General features: G+C 45.3%; 1 protein-coding gene and 1 pseudogene across 1 annotated transcript; both read left to right on the forward strand.

Annotated features, from left to right (window-relative positions):
- Positions 1–6,323: 6,323 nt before the first annotated feature.
- On the forward strand, positions 6,324–19,207 carry C1RL (complement C1r subcomponent like). Its single transcript, XM_016193758.2, has 6 exons — positions 6,324–6,463; positions 6,780–7,008; positions 10,578–10,767; positions 13,087–13,212; positions 13,349–13,423; positions 17,553–19,207. The coding sequence occupies exons 1-6, from the start codon at positions 6,444–6,446 to the stop codon at positions 18,323–18,325; spliced, it is 1,413 nt and encodes a 470-aa protein (XP_016049244.1). The 5' UTR covers positions 6,324–6,443; the 3' UTR covers positions 18,326–19,207.
- A 1,821-nt stretch (positions 19,208–21,028) lies between these two features.
- LOC132538125 (ATP synthase subunit f, mitochondrial-like) lies at positions 21,029–23,351 on the forward strand (annotated as a pseudogene).
- The last annotated feature ends 103 nt before the right edge of the window (positions 23,352–23,454 follow it).

The raw sequence follows: 23,454 nt of genomic DNA on the forward strand, positions 1-23,454 counted from the left end.
AAAAGCCTGCATGGCAAGGAAAAAATTCTTTATTAAGGAAAAAAAAAAGAAGTAGAGAATGTTCCATCTTCCGAAGGGAGGCTGAACAACATACTCTATGCTACACCTGACGAAGATGGGTCCTGATATTAGGGCAGCTTGGAACATTCCTACTCATGACCACAGAATGTGAGCTCAGATCTACAGGGATGCAGAGGTCACATAGGCTCCTAAGCTGAATATGGGACCCAAATCACATCAAATCAATGGGGTTTACAGTCAACAATATTTATATACCGTTCCCATGTTTGGGAGCTACTGTCTTCCCTGATCCAGCTTTCTGGTCCTTTTTTCCAGCCATGACATCATCTCCCCAGACAATAACTTGGATCCACCTGCATGTCAGATGTCAGGCTCAGGAAAAGAAGAAAAAAAAAAACCTAGTATAGTCATGGGCTCTTTGGACTATAACTATCTACAAAACGGAGACCTCCCCCACAACTCTTCATATGAAATTTCTCAGCCTTTAGGTTTATGATTAGTCAACAATTTGTTTGGCTTTATATGTTAACTCTCTTTTCAGCCACCAGGTTCCAGATGCTAGCATGATGCCAACCAGACTTCCCTGGATAGACAACCCTACCAATGTGTCCTGGAGCTCTGATTCCCCAGAACCCTGCCCCACTAGGGAAGGAGAGAGACAGGCTGGGAGTGTGGATCGACCTGTCAACACCCGTGTTCAGCGGGGAAGCAATTACAGAAGCCAGACCTTCCACCTTCTGCATCCCACAATGATCCTGGGTCCATATTCCCAGAAGGTTAAAGAGTAGGAAAGCTATTGGGGGAGGAGATGGGATACGGAGTTCTGGTGGAGGGTATTGTGTGGAGTTGTACCCCTCTTATCCTATGGTTTTGTGTTTCCTTTTTATAAATAAATTAAAATTAAAAAAGAAAATAAAAAGAAACTAAGAAGCAAAGCATTTAACTAAGATTCCAAAGTCATCTGTCAAATAAAGGCTGATCCAGGATTTGAACCCAAGCAGACTGGCTCAAGGAAATCATAACTACCTAATTCAGGATTTCCCAACGTCAACACAGTTGATATAGACACAGCGGCATTGCAGACTAGGTCATGTTCTGTTTGGGAGGCACTGCCTTATACACTGTGCACTGGTCTCACTCTACCACATGTCAATAGCATCATTCCAACTGTTAAAACCACAAATCATTCAACATTGCCAAGTGCCCCTTGGAGAGTAAAACTGCTCTTGATTGAGAACCACTGACCTAACCATTTTTCTAGTCTGCCTGTCTAGGTAGACTTGCCAGATGCCAGACACTCTCCCAAAGATTTTCATTTATGAGCATGTTCCTTACAACAGCCCTAATCAAATGTGTATCATGGACCTCAGCCTTCTTTTATAGACAGGGACTTTAGAGGCACAGAGAAATGACACAGGCTGGCCATGTCACAGAATGTCTAAGTGGCAATATCTGGATTTAGCCCTGGTAATTTTGATTTAGGAGCCCACGTCTTTAAGCACCTAACTATCCTAGATTTTGGTCTCTGCTGCCTAAGGAACATAGAACCAGAATAGTCAGCACTCTTGCAAAGGTAAGACAAGGTTTGGGAAACTGTAGGATCTTCAATGTAGCTGGAACATATGGGGGGGGGCATCACAGGGTAAGGCTAGAAATTATGAATGAAGAATGAATTATGAATGAAGAGGGGGCTAGGCAATGGTGCACCGAGTAGAATACACATTATCATGTGCAAAGTTGAGGGTGCAAGCTCCCAGTCCCCACCTACAGAGGGGAAGCTTAACAAGTAGTAAAACAGGGCTGCACTCTACCTACACCTCCCCCTCTTAATTTCTATCCTATCAAATAAATTAATTTTAAAAAATAACGAGTCCTGAATAAAAAGGGGGCATCTATAGAAAGATAAGAAGTTGTATCTATGTGTCAGTGACTGCACTGTAAACCCTTAAATCCCCCCCATAAAAATGATTTAGAAAATAAAGAAGAGATAAAGGAGACAGCATAATGGTGATGCAAAAATATTTTAATGCCTGAGGCACCAAAGGTCCCATGTTCAATCCCCAGTTCCACCATAAACCAGAGTGAGCAGTGCTCTGGTAAATATATATATATAAGATAAAAGGAAGCCAGGCAGTGGTACACCTGGTAGGGAACAATAATACCATGTGCAATGAGCAGGGTTCAAGGTTCTTATTCCCACCTGCAGTGGAAGAAGGGGAGCTTCCAAGAGAGGAAACAGGGCTACAGGAGCCTCTCTTTCTCTTCCCTCTCTGCCTCCCCCTTCCCTCTCAATTTCACTATGTCTCTATCAAAAAAATTAAAAGAAATAAAAATTAGTAAAGAATGAATTATGACTGAAGAATATGCCAAGCCAATCAAGTGACTGAAGCTTTATCTTGTGGATCCGAGGGCATGGCAGATTGACCCTTTACACAGACAGACAGCAGAACAGGAAAGGGAGGGGCAAGAAGAAAGACTGTCTCTCCTTTGGGATCCCATTGATGTTGAAGCAGAGCTTGTAGACCTGAGATGACTTGGTCATGGGGACAGTCTTTGGTTTGTCTATATCTCTATGGGCCATGAAGGACAGACAAGCAGGTCACTGCTGTCTCTCTTTCTCCCTAGCACACACTGGGCTTAGAAGCCAAGGTGTCCTGGACCAGGGCAGAGAGTTCACACACAAGCAACTATCCAGCTGCTCAGCCCAGGGTTTCTCAGAGCAGTATGAATTCCAGGAAAGCACAAACGCCTCTCTAAATACTTGGGTTACACGAAAGCTACAGAGAATCACTGCAGACAGGGAAACTCAGGCCTCCCCTGTCAGTCATCCCCCTACTGGGCAGCAGGTGACAGCACTAACAGGACTGTCAAAAATGAAACCCAAAATAGAAAGCCACAGTGGGAATTCAGTCTTTGCACTTCTTGGTGCCTGCAGCTGGTGAGCTCCCCCTCCTCCCTCCCTCCCATCACAGCATAAAAAGGGTCCCTCACTCTGTCATACCCTCTGTCTCTCTACAGTCAGTGAGAAACAGAAGCAGGTGGACTCAGGAACAAGCTCAGAGAGTGAAAACATGGAGATGCACAGAAAATTAATTTGTCTCTACAATAACTTCCTCAAGGTTCATCCTCAAGGATGAAGGTTCTCCTTCACTTATCATGGGAATTAAAGATGCCCCCAGAGCCAGGGTGAGTGTCCCTTCCTGAGCCCACACCCCCATCCTGCTTCTTAAGCTTTGGAATAGTCATCTGGTCATAATCACAACTTACTTACCTACTTCATTTATTTTATTTTAATTTTTCATAGAGACAGAGAGAGATTGATAGGGAACAGAGAGAGATGAATAGGGAGACAGACATCTACAGCACTGCTTCACTAGTTGTGAAACTTCCCCCTTGAAGATGGAGACAGGGGGCTTGAACCCAGCTCCTTGTACATAGACATGTGTGCACTCTACTGTATGTGCCACCACCCAACCCCTTGTTTATTTATTAATGAGAGAGGGGTATAAAAAAATCAGAGCATCATTCTGGCACATGTGGTGCCAAGATCAAACCCAGGACTCCTTGCTTTTAAGTCTGAAGCTTTAGCCTCCCACATCTCCATGGTTATCATTGTGAAGATTTATTTTATAATTGTTAAAGTTGTGTCATAACATGACAGACATTTTATTGAACAGAGGGGCAATTATTCTTATTTGTTTTTTTAGAGGGGCAACTATTTAATTATTTATAGCCTCCACGGTTATCACTGGGGCTCGGTGCTGGCATGAATCCACTGCTCCTGGTGGCTATTTTTTTTCTATTTTATTTAATAGGACAGAGAAAAATTGAGAGGGAAGGAGGAGGGAGAGAGGGAGAGAGAGAAATAGACACTTGCAGACCTGTTCCATTGCTTGGGAATTGTCCCAGCTACAGGTGGGGAGCAGGGTCTCAAACCCAGGTTCTTATGCAGGTCCTTGTGCATATTTTGATGTGTGCTTAACTGGGTGCACCAATGCCTAGCCCCTACAGAGGCATTTTAAAATAGTGCTAAAAGTTTATTTAGGCAGCAATGGTTTATATCACATAAGTTTTGAGTGCTCGGTACTGTTGTTTAAACACTACACCATAGATAACACCAAAATTCTAGTTTCCATCAAAGAGAGAAATCCTTTATTATTTTTTTTAATAGAAGAGAGTGAAATGGAGAGGAGAAAGGGGAGATAGAACGGGAGAGAGACAGAAAGAGACAGAGGGACCTGCAGCCTTACTTCACTAGTCATGAAGCTTCCTCCTGCAGGTGGGGAGAAAGACACCCCCGCCCCACCAGGGTTATCGCTGGGGCTCGGTGCCAACACTATGAATCCACTGCTTCTGGCAGCCATTTTTCCCCCATTTTATTGGGTAGGACAGAGAGAAAGTGAGAGAGGAGGGGGAGATAGGGAGAGAGAAAGATAGACACCTGTAGACCTGTTTCACCACTTGTGAAATGTCTGCTCTGCAGGTGAGGCATCAGGGGCTTGAACCCAGAGCCTTGAGGAGTCCTAACACTTAGTGCACTACTGTCCACCTTCCCCCTCTTCCTTTTTTTTTTTTTTTTTTTTTGATCCTCTGTAACCTAACACTCTGATATGATCATAGTCATTTTACATTATTGTGCGACTGTTTTCTAGCTTTGGGAGTAGAGTGCGCTTAGAATCTGAGCCTGCTTCCTTCTCTTCCTTCACGGAGTCCTCCTCATTTGTCTAAATTGAAGGGGGACAACCTGGAGGCTGGATAATGGAGGGGCTAGAAATGACTGGCTATTCTGGTTTACCTGAGACTAAGCCCAAAAGAAAACAGATCATTGTAAACAGTGGAGCAGTGTGTTGGTTCTCTCTCTCTCTTTCTCTGTCTCTCTCTCCTTCTCTTGCTTCTCTCTCATATGCACAAAAACACAATTTTTAAAAACTGGTATTTTAAAAAGAAGTGTAAAGAGTCTTTAAATCAGAAAAGTCTAAAATAAATGGACAGTTAGTGTAGCCTCCACAGAACAGCCCTTCAAATGAAGTCTGGGTATTGACAGGTAAAAAGTATTCCTGGTCCAGGACATAATACCAATGCCTCAATGTGGGCAGAGAAAAATGTCTCCAACATCTCTGCTATCTCTGTCCCAAACATCAAATGGTGTCTACCTTAAATTCTTCAAAAGTCCATCTGACCATTACTGTGTTTATAATAACTCTCTGGTGGCCTAGGAGGTGGTATAGCAGATTGGTTGTCTCACAATGTTCTGTTCCCTCTGCTTCTAGAACCTTCCCCATCTACAGTCCCATGTATTAAAATGGACCCAACCCTCTCACCTCACTCTGGAGTCATGGGACCTGCCCCCCAGATGCAGGTGAAAAGCACAAGGCGCCCCATCTCCCACTTGTTCTCTCTCCATCTCTCTCTATCTCTCTGTCTCTCTGTCTCTCTCTCACCTCCAGGGTTATCGCTGGGAATGGGTTATCGCTGGGGCTCAGTGGTGCACTACGAATCCACTGCTCCTGGAGGACATTTTTGTTGCCCTTGCTGTCCTTGTTGTTATTGTTATTATTACTGTTGTTGTTGGATAGGACAGAGAGAAATCAAGAGAGGCGGGGAAGAGAGAGGGGGGAGAGAATGACACCTGCAGACGTGCTTCATTGGCAGTGAGGTGACCCCCTTGCAGGTGGGGAGCTGGGGGCTGGAACCCAGATCCTTACTCCGGTCCTTGCACTTCACGCCACGTGCATTTAACCCGCTGTGCTACCGCCCGACCACCTAGCTTTCTCTTTTCTTTAAGACATTTTAAGTTTCTCAAGCCTCCCGTGCACCCCCCACCACCCCCCCACTGTAAAGTCTCTTTATGAAATACTGGTGCTTATCTTTAATCAGCAAGCCCCACAAATGCTAACGAAGCAAAGCTCAGTAAGATGAGCAGTATATCTATCCCCTGTTACCCTTGATCTGCAGAAAATCAGGTGTGATTCTGCAGTGTGGAGTTAATTCTACTGGGGGTGGTGAATCAAGATGGTCCAATCTCACAGACATGAACAAGAACAATTCTGTTCTGTGGTGTATTTTTGCATCTTCGGAAGTGTAATTGGCTAGTGAAGAGTGAGAGTTATGCCACAGGAGGAACCAGTCTACTATGTGTCGTATGTGGACATGGCAAAATGAGTTTTAAATTGCTGAAAGAAGTCCAGTCAATGGCATCTCAGAACGGTGAGCGTTTCCTGAGTCGGGCAGCAGGTGGCGCTCCAGCCAGGGCATTCGCAAAAGGGAAACAGGCAAGTTACTTAACTCATTTCCAGTAAATTCTCCCTCCCCCAGCCCCACCTCCTGTTTCCTGGCCAGGGTCAAGTCCCAGCAGGTCCCTGAAGTCGCGTTCCTGACACCTGGTCTCAGATTGGGGGAGCTGTGTCAGGGGAAGCCCCTCCATGAGCTGCCCAAGCAAGATGTGAGTGTTCCTAAGGGCAGACCTGGAGGCAAGGAGAAGGGGGGACCAGGAAGTGGAGCCCAGAACTCCACACAGGACATACATATACTACAAGCATACACAACACACAGCACGCATACCTCACAAATGCACACCACACACTACACACCATACACACTACACACGTAAACAACACACAGCACACTACACCACAGGGGCTTAGGAAATGGGTGCCAGTGCCTTCTCCAGGAACCTCTCTTTCTTAACGTGTTTGCCCCCAGCCTTGTATCCCCACAGGCCACAGCTGTGTGGCCTCACCTGGCCTGTCTCCATTCAGGTGGTGGCTGCTCCTCTGGGGAGTCCTCCGAGCTGGCTCTACACAGGGCTGTGTGCTCTCGGCCCAGCTGCTGCCCCAGCAGCTGACATCACCCGGGTACCCAGAACCCTATGTCAAGGGCCAGGAGAACACCACAGACATAGAGGCCCCAGAGGGCTTTGCCGTGAGCCTCGTCTTCTGGGACTTTGACCTGGAGGCTGCAGAGGACTGTGAACGGGATTCTGTCACAGTGAGCTGGGGTCTGGGAAGGACTGGGGTGGGGGAGGCCCCTGGCTGGAGCCCAGGACCAGGAGATAGCGCACCAAATAGAGGGCACATTTTCCCATGAGGGAAGATCTGTGTTTGAGCTCCCCAGCTATTACACAGGAGCACCATGCAGGGGAAAACTTCACGAGTGGTGGAGCAGGGCTGTAGTGCCTCTCCTCTCCTGTGTCTCTCACCTTCTACCTTAAAAATAAAGAAATGTTTTCTTACTATGTGCGCTCAACCCAGTGCACCACCACCTAGCCGCCCAAAAATAAAGAAATGTTTCCTAAGGGAGTAGTGAACTCATGCAGACATGGAGCCCTAGTTATAACCTTAATGGCAAAAAAAGAAAGAATTATTTTTTTCATCATCATTTCATCATTTGTGGAAACATACACAAACTGTCAGGGCAGGAAAATGGATATAAGTAATGTCAAAAGGTTAATGTCTGAGTTTACCTTAGGAGCTATCCGCAAACTTTTTATGGCAAAGGCATTATCCAGACTAAAAAAAAAAAAGTACTTGACAGGCAGGGGAGAAAGCATAATGTTATAACTAAAAGACTTCCATTCTGGGGCCGGTGGTAGCACACCTGGTTGAGCACACATGTTACAATGCTCAAGGATGCAGGTTCGAGTCCCCAGCCCCCATCTGCAGGAGGAAAGCTTCACAAGTGGTGAATCAGGGCTGCAAGTGTCTCTCTGTCTCTCTCCCTCTCTGTAACTTCCTTCCCTCTCAATTTCTGGCTGTGTCTATCCAATAAATAAAGATAAAAAAAAAAAAAAAAAAAAGACTTCATTCTGAAGCTCTGAGGTTCCAGGTTCAATCTCCTGCACCACCATATGCCAGAACTGAGCAGTGCTCTGGTTAAAAAGTAATTTAGGGAGTCAGGTGATAGCACAGCGGGTTAAGAGCACGTGGTGCAAAGCTCAAGGACCAGTGTAAGGATCCCGGTTCTAGCCCCCGGCTCCCCACCTGCAGGGGAGTCACTTCTTGGGTGGTGAAGCAGGTCTGCAAGTGTCTGTCATTCTCTCCTCCCTCTGTCTTACCCCCCTCTCTCCGTTTCTCTCTGTCCTATCCAACAACAATGACATCAATAACAACAACAATAACTGCAACCAGGGCAACAAAAGGGAATAAATAAATATTTATTAAAAAGTAATTAAGAAAAATTTAAGTACTCAACATTATCTTTTAGGTTTTTTAAATCATTTGTTTATTTATAATATTAATATATTAATGAAAGAAAAAGGAGGAGAGTGTTGGTATGCTTCTAAATTCTGCTTCTAAGACCCCTTCTGTTACATTGCTTGAGGCTGTGGTCTATTTACATAATCATTGTTTTCTTTTTTTTTATTTGAAAATGAAGGGAACTTTATTTATTTATATATATATTTTTTTATTTATTTTTCTTTTCTGACTTTTTTTAATTGGGAAATTAATGTTTTACATTCAACAGTAAGTACAATAGTTTGTACATGCATAACATTCCCCAGTTTCCCATATAACAATACAACCCCCACTAGGTCGTCTGAATCCTTCTTGGACCTGTATTCTCCCCACCCACCCACCCCAGAGTCTTTTACTCTGGTGCGATATGCCAATTCCATTTCAGGTTCTACTTGTGTTTTCTTTCTGATCTTGTTTTTCGACTTCTGCCTGAGAGTGAGATCATCCCATATTCATCCTTCTGTTTCTGACTTATTTCACTCAACATGATTTTTTCAAGGTCCATACAAGATCAGCTGAAAACGGTGAAGTCACCATTTTTTACAGATGAGTAGTATTCCATTGTGTATATATACCACAACTTGCTCAGCCACTCATCTGTTGTTGGACACCTGGGTTGCTTCCAGGTTTTGGCTATTACAAATTGTGCTGCTAAAAACATATGTGTACACAGATCTTTTTGGATGGATATGTTGGGTTCCTTAGGATATATCCCCAGGAGAGGAATTGCAGGATCATAGGGTAGGTCCATTTCTAGCCTTCTGAGAGTTCTCCAGACTGTTTTCCACAGAGGCTGGACCAATTGACATTCCAACCAGCAGTGTAGGAGGGGTCCTTTGACCCCACACCCTCTCCAACATTTGCTGCTGTTATCTTTTCATGACATTCTCACAGGAGTGAAGTGGTATCTCATTGTTGTCTTTATTTGCATTTCTCTGACAATCAGAGACTTGGAGCATTTTTTCATGTGTTTCTCGGCCTTTTGGATCTCTTCTGTGGTGAATTTTCTGTCCATGTCCTCCCCCCATTTTTGGATGGTGTTATTTGTTGTCTTGTTGTTGAGTTTGGCAAGCTCTTTATATATGTCGGTTATTAAACTCTTGTCTGATGTATGGCATGTAAAGATCTTCTCCCATTCTGTGAGTGGTCTCTTGGTTTGGGTAGTGGTTTCTTTTGCTGTGAAGAAGCTTTCTAATATGATAATAATAAACTTCATCCCTCTGGCAAGTGAGCTGAGGACCCCCAAGTCCAGGGCTTCAGGCTCAGGCTCAGGTCTCCTGCCACCACCACCCAGGAGGAGTGTGCTTCACAGGGTGGGCTAAGGGACTATGCATAAGGGCTATGCATACCTCTCTCAAGTTCTCTCTGTCTTATCAAATAAAATAGAAAGAAATAAAGGAAAGAAAAAGAAAAAATGGCAGCCAGGAGCAATGGACTCCTGGTACCAGCACCAAGCCCCAATGATAACCCTAGTGGAGAAATAAATAAATAAAAACCTTATGAAGCAGTGGAGTATTGGAGGCACCCCCGGGTTCCCAAGGAGCTTCTAGAGAAAAGTTCAATGTGAGGGACTTTGTAAGGTCATTCCAATAAACTGAAGAAACATGCTAGGTATCTAGCACTCAGGAAGGTAGTTCAGTGGGTAGAGAGTATACCTGCCATGTGAGGACCTGGGTTTGAGCCCCAGAACCCCATAAGATATATCAGCTCTCTGTTCTCCCTCCCTCTCCATCTTTCTGTTGCATAACATAACAGATGCGAGGAGAAGCAGAGAAACAGCCCACTTGGATAATGGGCTGCTTTGTTATAAACGTGCACAGGTTCAAGCTTAGCTCCCACTGGGTTGAAAAAAAACTGTGGTCTCTTTCCCTTTATCTAATAAATAAATAAATAAATAAATATTTTATAAAGAAAGAAAGAAATGCACTCAGTGGCTGGTCACATCTGGAAGAAACTTGGGATTCAATACTGGAGCGAGGCTGGAGAGATAACTCACTAGGTTGGGCACTGCCCTGCCATGTTCATGGCCCAGGTTTGAACCCTGGCACCATAGGGGACATGCTATGGTACCAGAAGATGTCCTGATGCTGTGATGTCTCTTCCTCTCTCTGTCTCTCTGTGTGTCTCTCCACCTGGATGCAAAAATAGGCAGGCCAGAGCAGTAGAATCATGCATGTAAGAAGTACCAGCCCTGAAAAGCGGGGGGGAGGTATAACTTCTGAGCTCAGTTATGCAGAACTCCACCTCTCCATGTCCAGGCATGACCCTGTGGCCACCAGCAGATTCACCCCACAGCTGCCTCCTCTCCCCCTCCCCTTTCAGGTGGCAGCCAGTGGGATGGAGCCAGTTAGGCTCTGTGGGCAGCAGGGCTCCTTGCTGGGCAACCCGCCAGGCCAGAGGGCGTTTGTGTCTTTAGGGAGAACTTTGCGGTTGACCTTCCACGCACCAGCTTCCTCAGCGAACAGCACCACCCATCTCCACAAGGGATTCCTCGCCTTCTACCAAGCTGTAGGTGAGTGTCCCGCCTGGGTGATCAAGAAAGCAGTCTCCCCCTCACCCCGCCGCCCAAGCAGCAGCCATGGCCCCTTGATTCTTCAGGTGACTGGTGTCTGCTCCAATGACTGCTGAGGCTGGGAACACTGGGATACCTGGGTGCAACCCCAGCCCTACCCAACCCTAGCCCCGCCCAGCCCAGCTCTGTCCTTGTGCTTCTTCAGCCAACCCTAGCCCCGCCCACCCAGCCCAGCCTTGGCCTTGCGGGTTTCTGTTATCCCTACCCCAACCTTGCACCTGCGGTCCAGCAGCCTGCTGGAAGGATCAGTCTCTGTTCAGCTCCAGTGGTGGCTTCTGTGCAGATTTGCAAACCAGGTGCCTGCAGACCATCTCACTCCTTTTTAGATTTATTAATTCATCAATCAATGAGAGGGAGGGAGAGAGAACCAGAGCATCACTCTGGCTCAAGCAATGCTGGGGAAGGAGCTCAGGATCTCATGCTGGAAAGAGACCAGTTCTGTATCACTGTGCCACTTCCTGAGCCATAGATCATCTCACTTTTTAAGAGTAGAACAAAATTCAGATTTTTCAATGCACAAGGGCCCTTGTTCAAGCCCCTAGTCCCCACCTGTAGGGGGACATCTTCATGAGCAGTGAAGCAGTGTTGGACGTGTCTCTCTTCCTCTCACCCTCTGTTTTCCCCCATTACCTCTCATGTTTGCTCCCTCTATATATTAAATAAATAAGTAACTAGATAAATAAAATCAAGATTTTTAAGGGAAATTCTCCATTTTCAAATGATGACTCAATACTGAGAAATTTTTAAGATTAAAAAAAATCAGTGATAAGCCATGAAGCAGGTGTGTCTCCTCCTCTCTTGATTTCTCTCTGTCCTAACCAACAACAATAACAGCAATGACAACAATAATAATAACAACCACAACAAGGGCAACAAAAATGGGAAAAAATATCCTCCAGGAGCAGTGGATTCGTAGTGCTGGCAACCAAGCCCCAGTAATAACCCTGGAGGCAAAAAAAACAAAACAAACAAACAAACAAAAAACCCTTCTTGGGGATGAGCTGTGGTTCACCCAGTTGAGCTCATGTGTTACCATGCTTTTCAATTTATCTCTGTCTCTATCCAATGATAAATAAAGAAAAAAAAATTTAAGAATTTTTAAAAAGAAGTTAAATCCCTAGACATAAAAATAGATAAGAAAGTGGCTTCATTTTTAATACTGACATTGCTGAATTTCCCTCCAGAGGAGTTTTGCTAGCATACACTCCCACAAGCCATGCTTAATGTTTTCCCCGTGCCCTACACATCACATTCACTTTGCTGAGGGAGAAAGAGGCACCAAGGAGTCTCGCCCTCATGGTGTCTGGTCTGTCATACAAAAATTGACAAAGAATTGGGGGGGGGGGAATAATGATTTCAGGCAGTTTAAGCTTTTATTCAGGAAAAGTGTAAGCATGAGCACAGAGAGTCGCCTGGGAAAAATGGCAGTGAAGCTGGGCCCTTTTATGCACTTCTAAGACCCAACCTTCACTTCCTTTCCAAATCATACCTACACCTATTTCAGACTGAGGGTGTTCTTTGATTTTCCTCTTCTCTTTCAGGTAAGGGAAACGAGGACCTAGCTCCCTCAGGTGTTCTCCTCCCTTTCAGTGGCAAAGGCAAAAACAAATGTTCCTGATCAAAAAAAAAAAAAATCTGGGTCCTGGTGGAACTTGGGTGCAGGGCTATCTGGTCCTTGTCCCCCCCCCCCAACAAATTTAAGTGTTCTAATACCAGTAACCTGATAATAGAAAAATAATGCAAAAAGATTTTTTTTTCTACCACCAATGTTATCACAGGGGTTCAGTGCCTGCATGATTACTTTACCATCTTCAGGGGTCCATCTTGTTTTAAACTTTTTTTTTCTTTTGTGATAGAGATTAGAGCCAGAGAAATAGAGAGAGAGAGAGAGAGTAAGAACAAAGATTCCTGCAGCACTGCTTCATCACTCATGAAGCTTTTTCCCTGCAGGTGGGGACCAGAGGCTTGAACCCAGGTCTTTGTTCATGGAAACAAGTACAATCAATGGGGTGCACCACCACGCAGCCCCTACAAATTATTTTAGCACTGAGCAGCTTAAAGTATGGCCTTCTTCTTCTTCTAGCGTTTGCCCTTCTTCAACAGTGTCAGGTTGAGCCTGATGTAAAGTTTCAAGACCTCCTTTGAATCTGAAGAGTTGGCAGTCGTTGACTATGTGGGTCATAGTCTGTCTGTCAGGATCAGTCCCCTGGGTTGTTATTTGCAATTCCAGCATGGGTAATGAGCACTGTTTTCCTGAAGGTGTGAACCACAATGCATCCATCAGCCAGGCCAGAGGGAGCCCTAAGGCCAGCAACACTTCCAAAGACCAACCTACCCATATCCTGGACCACTGCCCGGAGCCCTATTATCAGACTGTACTATCTGGTGAGTCCCCTACTGGGAACCTAGCTCCTACCTGCCTCAGTCTCACACAGAGGGTTGCAACCTGTTTGAGCACCAACTCTGTTGGCCTCAAAACTCTCAGTTCTGAGCCTACTGTCCCCCTCATCTCACTCCTCAGAGACCCTCTCCTGCACAATCCAGAGCCCCTGGAGGAGCACCCAGCCTGGAGAGGAGGCTCCTCAATGTGTACCTGGTGAGTAGTGGCCTGCCAGGGCTGCCATCTTGGCCACTTGTCAGACCTTCCTCAGCTGAGGTGGGCCTGCAGGAGGAGCAAGACAGGAAGTTAAAGGAAAGTTCTAGACTAGAAGGGTGGGTGAGGTAAAGACACAAATGAGGAAGAGGGGAACCAAGAGGAACCAGAAAAGGAGAGGCAGGGAACTTGCCCCTTATTTTTCAAGGATCAAGAGAAGCAAGTTAATTAAGTAGGAAAGTGGAGGAGGAGGATGGGCAAGAGATTTGAAATGGGATGTCCCAGAGCAGCAAGCTAGCTTACCTGGGAGAGACACATACCTTGCTATATGTGAGACCCTTGGTTCAAGTTCTAGCTCCACGTGGGAGTACCAAGGAATGACACTGGGGGAACTCCGTGAACAGTGGAGCAGTGCTGTGGTGTCTCTCCTCTCTCTGATTCTGTATTCTCCCTCCCAACCCCAACATACACATTCCCTTATATAGTCAAGAATGAAAAACCAACTTGGGAGGCCACTCAGAAGTATCCCATATAGAAGGTCCTGGGTTCATTAAAATGTTTTAAAGGTCCCTAGGAGATGACACAGTAAGAAATACATTGAACTCTTGGGCATAAAGTCCCAAGTTCAGTCTCCAGCATCACATGTGCCAGAGTGGAGCTCTGATTTTCTCTCTCCCCCTCTCTCTCCCTCTCTCTCCCTCCCTCCTCTCCCTCCTTAAAGCATTAAGAAAAAAATCTCTCTTTTAGTATGACATGCTTTAAAGTTGCACAGGTAGGTTCTCTGTCTCCAAAATGCTCAAGTGTCCCCTGGCCTAAATGTTACAATGTCAGGAAATCCATCAATTTTTTCAAAAGGTTTTTCATTGAGAGAAATTCACACAACATAAAATTCACCATTTTAAATTGTGCAATTCAGTGGTTTTTGTTTTTTTTTGGGGGTATGTTTACAGTGTTGCGCAACCATTACCACTAATCCCAGAACATTTTGAACACTCCAAAAAGAAACTTTTTCAGCCCTCCCTCTGGAAACTACCAATCTATTTTCTCTCTTTATGGATTTGAATATTCTGAACATTTCCTATAATCCAAATCCTACACTGTGTGGCCCCTTGTGCCCAATCTCTTTCATTTGGCATGATGTTTTTAAGGTCCAACCACATTGTACTGGATATCAGTATCCCATTCCTTTTCATGGCTGAATAGTATTCCAATGCTTAGAGACACCACAGTTGTTGATTCACTCATCAATTGGTAGCCTTTGGATTGTTTCCATTTTTCACCTTGTATGGGTAATGTTGATGTGAGCATTCAAATTTCTGTTTGAACATATAATTTCAGTTCTCTTGGCAGATACTTGGGAGCATAATTGTTGGGTCCTTTTTTAAAAAAAATTTTCTTTATTGGGTAATTAATGTTTTACATTCAACAGTAAATACAATAGTTTGTACATGCATAACATTTCCCAGTTTTCCATATAACAATATAATCCCTACTAGGTCCTCTGTCATCCTCTTTGGACCTGTATTCTCCCCACCCACCCCAGAGTCTTTTACTTTGGTGCAATACACCAACTCCAGTTCAGGTTCTTCTTGTGTGTTGTTGTTTTTTTCTGATCTTGTTTTTCAACTTCTGCCTGAAAGTAAGATCATCTCATATTCATCCATCTGTTTCTGACTTATTTCACTTAACATGAATTTTTCAAGGTCCATCCAAGATTGGCTGAAAATGGTGAAGTCACCATTTTTAATAGCTGAATAGTATTCCATTGTATATATACCACAACTTGCTCAGCCACTCATCTGTTGTTGGACACCTGGACTGTTTCCAGGTTTTGGCTATTACAAATTGTGCTGCTAAGAACATATGTGTACACAGATCTTTTTGGATGAGTGTGTTGGATTCCTTAGGATATATCCCCAGGAGAGGAATTGCAGGATTATAGGGTAGGTCCATTTCTAGCCTTCTGAGAGTTCTCCAGACTGCTTTCCACAGAGGTTGGACCAATGTACATTCCCACCAGCAGTGCAGGAGGGTTCCTTTGACTCTACAACCTCTCCAGCATTTGCTGCTGTTACCTTTTCTGATGTATGACATTCTCACCGGAGTGAAGTGGTATCTCATTGTTGTCCTTATTTGCATTTCTCTGACAATCAGAGACTTGGGGCATTTTTCATGTGTTTCTCAGCTTTTTGGATCTCTTCTGTGGTGAATATTCTGTCCATGTCCTCTCCCCATTTTTGGATGGGTTATTTGTTTTCTTATTGTTGAGTTTGACAAGCCTTTTATACATTTTGGTTATTAGCCTCTTGTCTGATGTATGGCATGTAAAGATCTTCTCCCATTCTGTGATGGGGGGGTCTCTTTGTTTGGGTAGTGGTTTCTTTTGCTGTACAGAAGCTTTTTAATTTAATTTAATCCCATAGGTTTATGCTTGCCTTAATCTTCTTTGTAATTGGATTTATTTCATTGAAGATGCCTTTAAAATTTATGTGAAAAAGAGTTCTGCCAATATTTTCCTCTAAGTATCTGATAGTTTCTGGTCTAACATCCAAGTCCTTGATCCACTTGAAATTTACTTTTGTATTTGGTGAAATATAGTGGTTCAGTTTCATTCTTCTGCATGCTTCAACCTGTTGGGTCCTTTTATAACTCTAAATTTAACCTTTTTAGAGATTGCCCAACTGTTTTCCACAGTTGTTGCACCATTTTTACTTCCCATCAATAATATATGAGGGTTCAAGACCACAAACCCCCTAGCCCCCATTTTGCAATGGAGATCATGCACTGCATTGTCTTGTTACATCACATGTGTGAGTTGTGTTAGCACATGCATATGTGTGTGTGTGCCTCATGCAATGTGCAATTTCCCCACTCCAGGCCTTTTTTTCATTCTAAGAGAGAGAGAGGAGAAACATCATATTTCCCTCTCACACCACTGACGACTGTCTTGCCCCTTAACAACTTTTCACTCAATAATTTTTAAAATATTTTATTTTAATGAGAACTAAAGATACAAAGAGAGAGATTAGGCACTGCTCAACTCTGGCTAATAGTTGTGCTGGGGGTTGAACCTGTGACTTTAGAGCCTCAGGCATGAAAGTCTTTTGCAGAACCATTATGCTGTCTCCCCAGCCCAAACCCACTGGTTTTGTTTTTTTGTTTGTTTTGTTTAGTTTTGTTTTTGTTTTTTTAGCCCTGGGTATTCTTTGCTTGAATCAATTACTACACTGAGATTTGCAAATGAGTGGTTTTTCCGATTCTATAGACGCCTAGATTTACTACCAGAATTGAAACATTTGTTTGCTTGCTAAGACATTATCTCTCTCATCTAACTCAATCAAGGACAAATGTTCATTTTCATTCCTGACCTACAGAAAACACCAAAGGCAAGTGTAGTCAGTGATTTGGGAGAGTGCTGGAGAGTAGATAGTGACAGGGGATGTTAATCATGAAGAAATGCTGGGGGTGGTGGTGAGGGGACAATGATAGAACTGGCTAAGCAGGTGCCTTAGCAACTGTGGGGCTCCAGGGTCAATCTCTGACACCACATGTCCCCACACTTGCTGTGGATGACACTGGGGAAGCTCTGTGGACAGTGAAGTGGTGCTAGTGTTTCTCCTGTCAGTCCTTCCTCTCCTCCTCCTCCTCCTCTTCCTCTTCCTCCTGTTACTCCTCTTCCTCCTCCTCCTTGTCCTTATCCTCTTCCTTATCCTTCCCTTCCTCTCCTGCCTCTTCCTTCTCCTCCTCTGTCTCTCAGAAAGGAAGAAAGGAAAGGGAGAAAGAAAGAAAGAAAAAAAGAGAGAAAGAAAGAAAGAAAGAAAAAGAAAGAGGAAGGAAGGAAGGAAGGAAGAAAAATTAGTCTGGGGAGACTGCTCAGTGCAGGGAACCTGGGTTCCTTCCAGCACCCTGCTTTAAAAAAAGAAAGAAACAAGAAAGTGGCACAGAGGTCAGACAGGAGAAGCTGAACACAGACTCTGCTGGCTGTGCACCTTTGCTCAGGACGAACCCACTGAAAGTCTAGATAAGTAGCCTGAGTAGTGGCTGAAGGGACAGGAGGGACAGGAGCAAGTCTGTCTGAACTGGACCTTGAGGCAGAAGCTGACTCTGCCCCCCTTTCTCTGCTCTCCCGCAGTCTGTGGCCGGCCAGTCACCCCACTGACCCAGGCCCAGGAGGCCTCCGGCTCATCCAGGGCCCTGCCAGGCCAGTTCCCCTGGCAGGCCCTGACCAGCATCTACGGCCGCGGGGGCGGCGCCCTCCTGGGCGACAGGTGGGTGCTCACAGCTGCCCACATCGTGCACCCCAAGGACAGCGTCTCTGCAGGAAGGAACCGCAGCGTGCAAGTGTTCCTGGGCCACACGGAGGTGGACGCCTTGCTGGATGCGGGCCCAGTCCCCGTGCGCCGGGTGGTGGTGCACCCTGACTATCGCCCGCACCTGTCGCATGACTTCAGCGGGGACATCGCGCTTCTGGAGCTGCAGCGGCCAGTGCGCCTGGGCCCCGGCCTGCAGCCCATCTGCCTGCCCCACCGCCAGGCCCTGTATCGCCCCGGCCTGGTGGGCTATGTGAGCGGATTCGGGGTGGACAAAGGGGTACTGACACCCTGGCTTAAGTACTCACATCTGCCCGTGGCCCCCCGGGAGGCCTGCGGAGCCTGGCTGCGAGGGCTGCAACGGCCTGAGGTCTTCTCCCGCACCATGTTCTGCGCCGGGCACAGGCTGTGGCCGCAGGGGGTGTGCCAGGGGGACAGTGGGGGAGCCTTCGTGGTGTGGGACCCCAGCGCCCAGCACTGGGTGGCCACCGGCATCGTGTCCTGGGGTGTCGGCTGTGGCCAGGGATATGGCTTCTACACCAAGGTGCTCAACTACCTGGACTGGATCGAGGCAGTGATGGCGGGAAAGGCCTGACCTGGGGAGCTGAGCCCACCCAAGCCCCAAGGGGGCAGACTCTGGATGATACTTTCCTCTCCCCACCGCCCCCACACCCCACACCCCCGTTGAAAGAGAAGATAGAATCAGTGGTTATTTTATATTTTATTTTATTTTACTTTATTTTATTTTGCCACCAGGGTTATCACTGGGGCTCAGTGCCACTGCTCCCATTTTTCCTTCCCCCCGTTTCTTTTTTTTTTATTTTATAGAGTAAGACAGAGAGAAATTGAGAGGGGAGGAAGGGAGAGAAAAAGATAGACACCTGCAGAACTGCTTCACTGCCTCATGAAGCTTCCCCCCTGCAGGTGGGGAGTAGGAACTTGAACCCGAGTCCTTGTGCATGGTGATAAGTGCACTTAACCACTCAGCCCCCCTTTTTAGTTTATTTTTTATTTCATTGCATTTATTTTATGGTCTTCACAGCTCTAGGCCAACTTTTCCAGATAGACAGGGATGGAAGGGGATGGAGAAAGAATGACACTAGCACCAAAGCCTCTTCCCTCAGCACAGTGGGAGTCAGGCTCAAACGTGAGTCAGGTGCAGGGCAAAGCAGGTGCACTATCCAGATGAGCTAGCATGAGGGGCTGGGGTACAGAGAGTTGTCTTAATTACATTTCACTTCAGGGTGGCACACCTGGTTGAGCACACACATTACTGTGTATGAGGACCTGGGTCCACACCTGCAGGAGGGAAGCTTCACATACAAGTGGTGAAGCAAGAGCTTCGCCTTTCTTTCTCCCTCTCTATCTCCTCCTTCACTCTCAGTTTTTCTGATATACATGTTGCTGGGAGCAGTCGATTCATTGTGCAGGTGCCAAGCCCCAGTGACAACCCTGGTAATGAAAATAGAAAAAACAATTGGGTCATGTGGTGGTGTACCCGGTTGAACACACATTGTCATGCACAAGAACCCAGGTTTAAGCCCCTAGCCCCCACTGCAGAGGAGAAGTTAAGTGGTGGAATATGGCTGCAGGTGTCTCTGTCTCTCTCCTTCTCTATCTCTCCCTTCCATATATATTTCTCTCTGTATCTATCAATAAGTAAATTAATTTATTTAAAAGGTTACATTTCATTTCTGAGCCATTACAAGCCCCTCTCGCTGCCCTATACACAGCACTGCTATAGCCTCCCCTCTCCCACTACCCCTGCTGCAGTGACAGTGCCTTTTAACTACCAGAAAATTCACATACGTTTCTCCACTGGCTCTTCACACCAAGTTTGCCGAGGACATGCTGTCATCCAACCTCTGCTGTGAAGACACTGAAGATGAACCAGTGCACCTGGCCCATAGCTGAGTGGGACTGCAGAGGCTCCTCGTCACCTGGGTGCAGCACTATCTCCCTTCTGGCCTCAGCCTTACAGAACTTCCTTCTCTGGGAAGCCCCACTCTCCCTCAGCTGTCAACCCTTCTCCTGTAGATCCCAAGCTGAGTCCACTACTGGTATGCACATCCCTGCAGAAACACACACACACACACCTGTGTCCCACCTGAAAAGATGGACTCTAGGCTTTAGTAAGGACTTAATGGTATCTATAGGAAAAAAAAAAAAAAAAGAAGATATGAATAAAACACAACTGTTCAAAGAGAACTAGAAAATGAGCACTGTGAAACAAAGGAGAGAGCAAATGTGCTAGCAGCATTGAAAGCCATTCGCTGTCTGGTTAAGTTAATCTTTGAAAAACTGCAGGATTCAGTAGTACACACAGGTGGTTGGCTCTATTGTCTTTAACTTACACATAGTACAACTAAATTACTCTAAGCTGTTGGTCAAAGAGAGCTCTGGGTAATATAATTTTAGCAATTTTATTTTCCCTCATTCTTCTTTATTTGCTGGAGTTTATTTTAGGAGCACATGGTCATTTTAAATATTTTAAACTTCATTAATGTTAAAAGGACAGAGAGAAATTGAGAGGGAAGGGGGTGAGATAGAGAGAAAGGCACTTGCAGCACTGCTTCAGCATTCGTAAAGACTCCCCCTCTGCAGGTAGAGACTGAGGGCTTGAACCCAGGTCCTTGCACAGGGTAAGATGCATTTAGCCAGGGGTGCCACCATCCAGTTCCTATTTTATTTTTATTGTTGGAGAAAGAATGTTCCTCCATGTCAAGGCAAAAACTTATATGTGCCTATATCTCTGTACCTACAAATACAGAGATTAGAGATAAAGATAAATCCACAGAGGGACACCTACCATCACTTTAAAAGTAAGACTTCTTTTTCATTTTCTTTCATATCTGTTATCTCTGCTGTCCTCCCTCCGTACTAACCAGAGAGAGAGAGAGAGAGCTACCAGGATGCTAATGTGAAATTTCTTAGACAACCTGTACATCAACTACAAGTACATCAACATGAAGAAAGGCAGTGTGTCTGGGGTGTTGCTGGTGGTGGCCACTTCCGTGTCTTGTGATCCACGGGTCCTTGTCCTCTCTGGGCCTGACAAGATCACATGGTCAGCCATCTCCTGGTTCCACCCTGCATTGGGTTTGCCCCTCAGCTCCGACAGGCACCCTCTGAGCCTTGGTTGACCTTGAATCCTCAGGTGCAGCTGCTCTGCAGCCAGGCCTCTTGGTCCTGTCCTGACCTGGAGAAGTGCCCTGAATTTGTGTGTCCTGTGAGGGCTCCAGCCAGCACAGTAACTAGGTCATGAGGGAAGGGGGAGGGTGGGTGGGTGCAGAGGAGGAGGGATGAAACTAACCGGGGAAGGATTAAGGAAGACTACAAAGGCCTGAGAACTTGGACACCTGCTCAGCCCTCGAGTCTCTAGTGCACACGGCATGTCTAAGCCTCTGTGAATGATGAAGAAAGGCTGCTGCAGAGAGCAGACATTCAAAACAGGTCACTGTGCACTGGGGGACAGAAGAGACAAGGGCCTCATGTCCCTCCAGAGCACTGGTTTCCCTTCCCAAAAGACCAGGACATATCTGGTCCACTGTATCACTGCTTGACCTCAGGCAGCAGCAACCCTCAGGGGCCTAAATTCCTGATCAGATGCTGAATAAAAGAGGGTATTTCTGGGAGGCAGTAGCATAGCGGGCTACGCATACATGGCGTGAAGGCACACAGACTGGTGTAAGGATCCCAGTTCGAGCTTCTGACTCCCCACCTGCAGGGGAGTCACTTCACAAGTGGTGAAGCAGGTTAAAAAAAAAAAAAAGATATTTCTGTCCTTTCTGATGTGTGACGTTCTCACAGGTGTAAAGGACAAAACCAACAAATGTTGAAGAGTATGTGGGGGAAAAGGGAAACTCCTGCACTGCTAGTGAGAGTGTAAAATGATCCAACCATTCTTGAAAGCAGACTGGAAATTTCTCAGCACACTAGAAATGGACCTACCCTACAACCTAGCAATTCCTCTCCTGGGAATATACCCAAAGGAAGCAGAAGCACCAATCAGAAGAGATCTCCATATACCTGTGTTCATAGCAACACTATCTGTAATTACCAGAACCTGCAAGCAACTCAGATGACCAATGTCAGATGAGTGACCAAAAAAACTGATATAGCAGCAGACAGACACCCAGGATTCTGAGATGTGGTCAGCCACACCGCTGAAAGAGAAGAGGCTCTTAGATGTGGAACTAGGGGAGCTGACAAGCTAGATATTGATGCATGGTTTCGCCTTGAAAGGCATTGCCAGAGCATTTTGAAGAGGTTACCACCATTACTATAAGTACGTCAACATGAAGAAAGGCAGTATGTCTAGGATGTCGATGGTGCTGTTCAACTACTGCCGCTCTTACAAAGAGCTCAAGCACAAGTGACTATGGAAGTGCCACTGAAGAAGCCTGGTGTGGAGGAAGCATTGCATTCCTGACTGGCCTTCATTCTGCACCCCAGAAGAAACCCTTTTGTATCCTGGTTAAGATTAGCACCCAATGAAAGATGACTGGTTCAAGGGCGGAAAAATAACTGTGGTACATATACAGTGGAATACTACTCAGCTGTTAAAAATGATAAAGTCAAACGTTAATTCCCCAATAAAGAAAATTTAAAAAAAGAAATAAATTAAAACAAGAAATTTTAAAAAATGATAAAGTCATCTTTGTGTCATCTTGGATGAAACTTGAAGATTTCATGTTAAGCGAGACAAGCCAAAAGGACAAAGACAGATACTGACTGATCTCACTTAAAAGTAGGACTTATTATATGGCGAAAGGGAGGGAGGGAAAAAAGTGAAACATGGACTCGACAACATGTATTGTTAAAAAAAAAAAAAAAAGACTCTGAGAAAGGAGAGGGAGGGATAAGTTCTCCATTATAAAGTAAGTTTACAAAAAAAAAAAAAAGTCAACATCTTATACTAATGTAACACCACTATGTTGTTTTAGTCACCTGTCATTAATTCTTGTTGTATTTTTTTAAAAAAGGATATTTCTATTCCTCTGCTATTTTGTGTGTGTGTGTGTGTGGAACCAGGGTCCAGTGCATGTGTACTTTCATCACAGTAGGTACCTTTTTATTCAGATAATGAGACAGAGGCAAGGAGACAAACAAAGAAAGGGAGAAACATCATAGCACCAAAGCTTCCTTTGTTACCACAGAACCTCCCATGGTGTACCAAGGCTCAAACCAGGGCCAGGCACATGGTAATGCAGGCACCCTACCTGAAGACCTATCTTTCCAGCCACCTTAAATAAATTTGTGCTGTAGTAACATTGCCTTGGGCTGGGAAGGTAGCATCATCACTCGGCAAAAAAAAAAAAAAAAAAAAACACTTTCCTGACTGAGGCACCAATATTTCTAAACTCAGTCCCTAGCACCACCATAAGCCAGAGCTGAGCAGTGGTCTGGGGGAAAACAAAAAAGTAATGTTATCTTATAATATATGCTTTGGGTATACATTATCAATTATTAGTGATATGGGAGGTGGTGCAGTGGAGAAAGCACTGGGCTGTCAAGCATAAGGTCCCTGAGTTTGATCCCCAGCACAACATATGCCAGAGTGATGCTCTGGCTCTCTCTCTTTCACAGTCTTTCACATTAATAAATAATTTTAAAAATCAGCATGTGTACCTTCTATGTTGAATCAACACTAAAAGTTGAAATCTATCCATCATGTGAGTGGCCCCTTGCCCTTGCTTCTCTAAGAGTCAAATTCATTGACAG

Source organism: Erinaceus europaeus, chromosome 4, assembly GCF_950295315.1.
Source record: "Erinaceus europaeus chromosome 4, mEriEur2.1, whole genome shotgun sequence".
NCBI lineage: Eukaryota > Metazoa > Chordata > Mammalia > Eulipotyphla > Erinaceidae > Erinaceus > Erinaceus europaeus.